Genomic DNA, 6,000 nt, shown 5'->3' with positions numbered 1-6,000 from the left:
CTGAACAGGACAGCCATCTTAAACATCCATGGTTTAGATCAGATCAGATTCATGGGTTAGGAGTCAAAGTCCAGACATAAATCCAACTGAGAATGTCTGGTAAGAATTGGAAATTGATCTTCACAGACATTTTTTTCCCCAAAAAACAACAAAACAAAACAAACAATAAAAACTAGAGCTTGGCTTATTTTTAAAAGAATGAGGGAAACTTTTTAATCTTCTGTTTTTGAGATTTCTTTAAAAAAATGTCGGCAACAGCAAAGGGAGAATATTTAATGCTCTGCAGCAAATAAACCCTTTAACGGGACATTAGGTGGGATTTGTTGATTTATTTTGTTAAATTACGAGAATGAAGTCATTATTATGAAAATAACGATTATCAGCAGAATGTTAGGAGAAAAAAAAGGTTGTTTTAGTGATAAAAAAGCTCGGATTGAGTTACTGTAGAAGAATAATGATCATGTTTTTATCACCGGAACCTCAAGAAGGAATTCAGATTATAACTGAAATGTTCCAGCTGGGCGATTCCTGGAAACACTCATAGAACAACAGCAAGAAGCCAAGAAAGAGCTGGACTGGTAGAGAACTACACACACACACACACACACACACACACACACACACACACACACACACACACACACACACACACACACACACACACACACACACACACACACACACACACACACACACACACACACAGCACACAGCTGGGTTCCGGTATAAACACGCGGAACATGCAGTAAATAATGAACAGACAGAAACAGGACAACCATCCGTGTGATTTGATTTAGTTTTGCCATTTTTTTCGCTCCCAACATGACAGCAGCTTTAAAAACGAGATTCTTCTGCCGTGGCTTTCTGTGGTTCATCCTCCTGATTTATTGAGTTTCACGTGGAAAACGAGCTGAATGAAGCGCGCGCACAGCAGAGAGGGAGACTGCTCTCCAACAGGTGCATCCTCCTCCTCCTCCTCCTCCTCTTCTTCCTCCTCCTGCTCCTCTTGACGCGCTCTCTCCGTGCCTCTGCTCACTCTGCGGCTCAGACCTGCAGCCCTCAGATCAAGTGTTGCTCCAAACTTTTCTCTCCGCTCTCAGGCTGATCCAGCTGCACCACCGCGCTGGTTTTACGCGCAGCAGCTCCTGCAGCTGGAGCTCCCCTTCTCCCCAGCATGGATGACGAGTTCCTCTCCAACCTCTCCCCGGCTCCCCCCGGAGACCCCGAGGCGTTGACCCCCAACTCCACCGTGGAGCCCGGCTGGTGGGGGGCCTCCGACGGCGGGGAGACGGTGCACTTCGTGGTGCGCTGCGTCATGACCTCTGTCTACATCCTCATCATCACCGTGGGTCTGCTGGGGAACATCATGCTGGTGAAGATCTTCATCACCAACAGCGCCATGCGCAGCGTGCCCAACATCTTCATCTCCAGCCTGGCGGCGGGCGACCTGCTCCTGCTGGTCACCTGCGTGCCCGTGGACGCGTTCCGGTACTTCTCGGAGGAGTGGGTGTTCGGCGAGGCGGCGTGCAAGCTCATCCCCGTCATCCAGCTCACCTCAGTCGGCGTGTCGGTGTTCACGCTCACGGTTCTCAGCGCAGACAGGTAGGAGGACCCGGTGAACTCCGGAACAAGTTTTATCTGCTGGAAGGAAAAGCTGCAGGAGTTCTGATGGTGAACAGACAAAATCCACAGAAATGTGACATCTTCGCGCTCCTCTCTGAGCCACTTCGGGGTTGCGTGCGATTTTCCGAAAAATACAAAAATAATGGAATCAGCTTTTAATTAAGAACTGAAAATATTATCGCTACAGCCTGGATTAAATTAATAATTTGACCCAAAAATCCAGAATGAATTCAAACGATGATTTTTGTTCCTTTTGTTTTTGTTATTTTTAAATCAAAACACAAAACTCCAGTTACATTCCTGCTCTTGATCGTTGGTTTCTAGTTTCACATCAGCCACATTTTTATAGCATCAACAGCTGAACAGTTTTAGTGAAAAGTTTTCAGCCCCTTTTATCAAATCACCAACAATAAAATCTGGAATAATCCCACAAAAACATTGAAAAAAAAGCTTAATATCAAAGTGAATGTGATTTCTACAAAATAATAATTACATAAAAATATGTAACACAAAGGAGTAATTGCATAAATATTCACTTCTTCCAAGTCAGTTGCAGTCGGTCTCAGTCAGGCTCATCTGCTCTGCAGTTTTCCTCTATTCTTCCTGCTGAACTGTTAAATCTCTGTCAGGTTGATTTGGATCAGCTAAGAACAGGTCTGGGCTTTGACTGGGCCACTCTGGAACTTCACCTCATTGTCTGTACAGCTTTAGCTTTGTGTTGTCGTTTTCCTGGATAATTACGTTTTCCGAAGCCGTCCTGGCAGATGGAAACAAACTCCAGGATATCTTGATGCTCACTGCGTGTTGGCACCTGTCGGCCACCGTAACGTTGTGCAGTACACCAGTTCCACCAGTAGTGAAACAGTCCACAGCATGATGCTGCCACCACCATGCTTGACGTTGCTTTTAGGTTTGAAAGTCTCACCTTGACTCTTCCAAATATTGTTCTTGTCATTTTGGAGACGTCTGGACGATGACCCTGAAAAAGCTTCTGGAATGGTCCAAGACTCGACTCCATGATTATTAAACATCTTCAGGAGAAAAGCAACCAGTTTAACTGAATTTGACCAATTTCACGACGAAAAAAGAAAATAATTAAGCTTGTTGGTGGCAACAAAAAGAGAGGATATGTGTATATTTGAGCTTGTTCAGCCCAGACAACAAAAACACTCAAAAAAAGATGAAATTGTTCTGAAGAAGCCATTTTAACCCAATCAGTCACGCAGAACAATTTGTTTTCCTTCTCCTTTACCTCCCAGACATTTCTCAAGGGTTTGTGTTTATTTTTGGGGCAGAGATTCCTGGTGGATCAATCCATCTTGAGTCCATTATCTGGTGCTTTTCAGGCAGCTTCTTTATCGTTCTCCTGCAGAGTTTTCCTTCATTGATCTGTTGCTCTTTAAATCTGTGCTGACCAAAAAAGTTGAGAAAGAATTTCAAACTTTATTACATTATCTTTTGCTGAATGTACGTTTGCATGAATGAAACATTTACAGGACAGATGTTGATCAAGTTGTTTGCTTTTTTATGTTTTAATGTTTGTTCATCTGCTGGGATCGTTCACTGGTTGCTGATCAGATTAATAAAGGAAGTTTGTTCTCCTGTCTGATGAAAGAATCAGTTCAGGCTCTGCTGGTTTTCATCCTCCTGGTTTCCTGCAGCGCCTCCTTCTGCTGCTCAGCCAGGATTCTGGTTTCTCTCCAGCTGAGACGAGTTTACACCAGAAACTATTTGTTTTCACTGAGCAGTGATTCAGAAACTCACCAGCGTTTTGCTCCTGCAGTTTAATCTGCAGCTGGAAGAAATGCAACCAGCTGGCAGATTTTCATGCAGCTGCTGCGTCTCTCTCACATACTTTCCCAGTTTATTTTAGTCTAAGTACATCTGATACATTCCTGGGAGATTTTATTATATTGTACATTTAAGTAAGAATCTAAACCAGCGGTGTCAAAGTCTAACAAAATTAAAAACTTGGATAAAGTCGCAGCTCAGTCTGGATATTTACTGAAAAGAAGTTTTTCCTTCTGTTCATTTACCATAATAAATGTTTATTATGAAACAAACTTAAGCTTTATTTTAACTTTAAATCGAAAGCAAGCACAGTTTTATAGTAAGAACTTATAAAATAATTCAAATGAAAAATAACGTTGGTAGCAGCACAGCATTCTGGGAATTGTAGTAAAAATGGTGCCGTTGCTGTTTATTTGTATCTAACAGACATTTGGATATGATCATACTGTGGACCACATTTAGCCCACGAGCCTCATGTTGAACCCTATGACTCATAAAATTAGCTTTTAGATTCTCTTCATGGAGATTTAATTCAAATAAAAATAAAATAGGAATAGTACATCAGAACATGGAGCATTCAGTGAGGATCTTCAAAAGCTCAGAGCAGAAATAAGAAATGAAACTGAATTCTTAGGTTCAGCTTTTAGGCATTTTCCAGAAGATCTGTACTGTAAGTGAAAAGAACTGGATGTTCAGTTTGTTCTCACTGACCTGAAAAAAAATCTGCATTCATCACATAAAACGTAATAATAAGATTGCATTATAATCTGTTAGCATTAAAGATATTGTGTCAGAAAGACACAAAGGTCCATCATTCAGGGCGCCGTTATAACGCAGAACAACAGCAGGATAATAATAATAAGAAGAATTGTAGATGTGAGACATGATGAGGAGAAAAATGGCAGATTTAAAAGAAACAGTGAATCAGAGGGACAGAGTGAAACAGGCTTCAGGAGAGCTGGTGTTGTTCTGGTGTCCGTGATGCTGCAGCAGAACAAACGGAGCCACCAGACCAGCAGACAGAGTTCAGTGATAAATGACTGGGTGGAGGCTCAGCTCCACGGAGAGGTGGTGCTCATGTTCCTCAGCTGGGAGCCGATCGGTCAGAGGACGAATTAATCAGCTCATTGCTTCTCCATAAATCAGAACGTCTCTAAGGTGGGACTTCATGTTTTAATGGGTCTGGAGGAAATAAGAGCAACATCATTAAAGTTTCTTCAGCTCTCTTAAGGAGACACTTCTTAGACTTTGGCTGGGACATTTCAGCTCAGGTTATTTTGTCATGTTGCTTTAGAGAAAATAAGCTTTGTCATTTAATCTTTCCAACCCACTTGACATTTATCACGTGCTCTCCTAACTAAGCCCCAAATCAACTTCATTTTTCAGATAAGTAGTATAAACTTGGCTTTGAAGGTGCTGTCTTTATAGAAGAAATAGAAGATATAGAAATATCCTTTGTTGTCCCATAATGGTAACATTTCAGTGGCAATAACAGCAAACAGACTCACACAAAGATAAAACATGAAATAGTTTTAAAAACAGAATGAAGAATAAAAAGTAAGGGCAAAATTTTAAACATAAATATTGTGCAGTTGTATAAGAAACTCCATCAAAAGCATTTATGTGACTGACTGTGACATTTACATTTAAACTTGTTTACTTCTTGCTCTAAAGTGTCTCAGTGCTGCCCTCTTTGGGTTGAAGACTGGCTACTACAGCTGAATTTTCCCATTGCTTCCATCAGTACAGCTTGTTGATGTTTACATAAAACCATCTCAGACAGGCGCCCCCTGGTGGCGAGTTGGAATAGTTGGCATCGATCTGTAGCGTTTTTCAGTTTTGGATGTGAGATTCATTTGCAATGTGGAACTTCTGCTGATCCACAAATGTGCAAATAGCAGCGCTGTTTGTTTTCTTTAGCTTTTCATCACTTCTGCTAACTTTGAAAACGTTTCATGCACATATTTTCCCCTAAATAAATGTTTCTGGATAAATTCTAAAGCGTTAATTTTTCTAGCAGTCTTGTAAACTTTATGGTGCATAAGTTCGACGTCTGTGTTGAAGTTTGTGGTTATTGACCTTTACACCGCACACAATCAGCAACAAAGTTAGCAATACTCAACAAATATAAAACTGAACATATGAACTATAGGTCTGTTCGAAGAATGACTTCGTAAATCACACATATAGGAGTGTAATGACAAGTTAGACCCTGTTGAGGATCATATAGTATGTCATAGGACGTTTTGTTGTTGTCATAAGGTGAGTATCAGTCTGCTTTAATTTAGCATTTTAGCATTAGCTACCATTAAATTCCATGTTGGCGTAGAGCTTTATTGTTAATGATTTGTGCTTTAGGGTTGCACAAACTAATGTTTTAGTTAGCGGTGCCTACTGCTGGTGCTTAGGAAGTCTGCTCAGTTTCTGCAAAGCAATTGGTGCTTTCACATGTTGTCAAAGTCTCCAGTAACAAAAAAGAAGTTGATAGATTTGCCTCTAGTCATTGGGAGGTATGAAAAATCAAAAAACAACAAAGCAACAAAGTGAGAAAGTTGACATAAGTCCTTGCCTTGCCCTGACTGCTGT

General features: G+C 41.1%; 1 protein-coding gene across 1 annotated transcript in view; it reads left to right on the top strand.

The window, feature by feature from the left end:
• Positions 1-698: 698 nt before the first annotated feature.
• nmbr (neuromedin B receptor) overlaps positions 699-6,000 on the top strand; it is a 38,103-nt gene continuing 32,801 nt past the window's right edge. The window contains exon 1 of the mRNA XM_005814318.3: positions 699-1,602. Coding sequence (XP_005814375.1) covers positions 1,175-1,602 — 428 coding nt within the window. The 5' untranslated portion in view covers positions 699-1,174. The remainder of the gene's footprint in view (positions 1,603-6,000) is intronic.

The sequence above is a fragment of the Xiphophorus maculatus genome, chromosome 15 (genome assembly GCF_002775205.1).
Source record: "Xiphophorus maculatus strain JP 163 A chromosome 15, X_maculatus-5.0-male, whole genome shotgun sequence".
Taxonomy (NCBI): Eukaryota; Metazoa; Chordata; class Actinopteri; order Cyprinodontiformes; family Poeciliidae; genus Xiphophorus; species Xiphophorus maculatus.
This window is presented reverse-complemented; position numbering and strand designations above follow the sequence as displayed.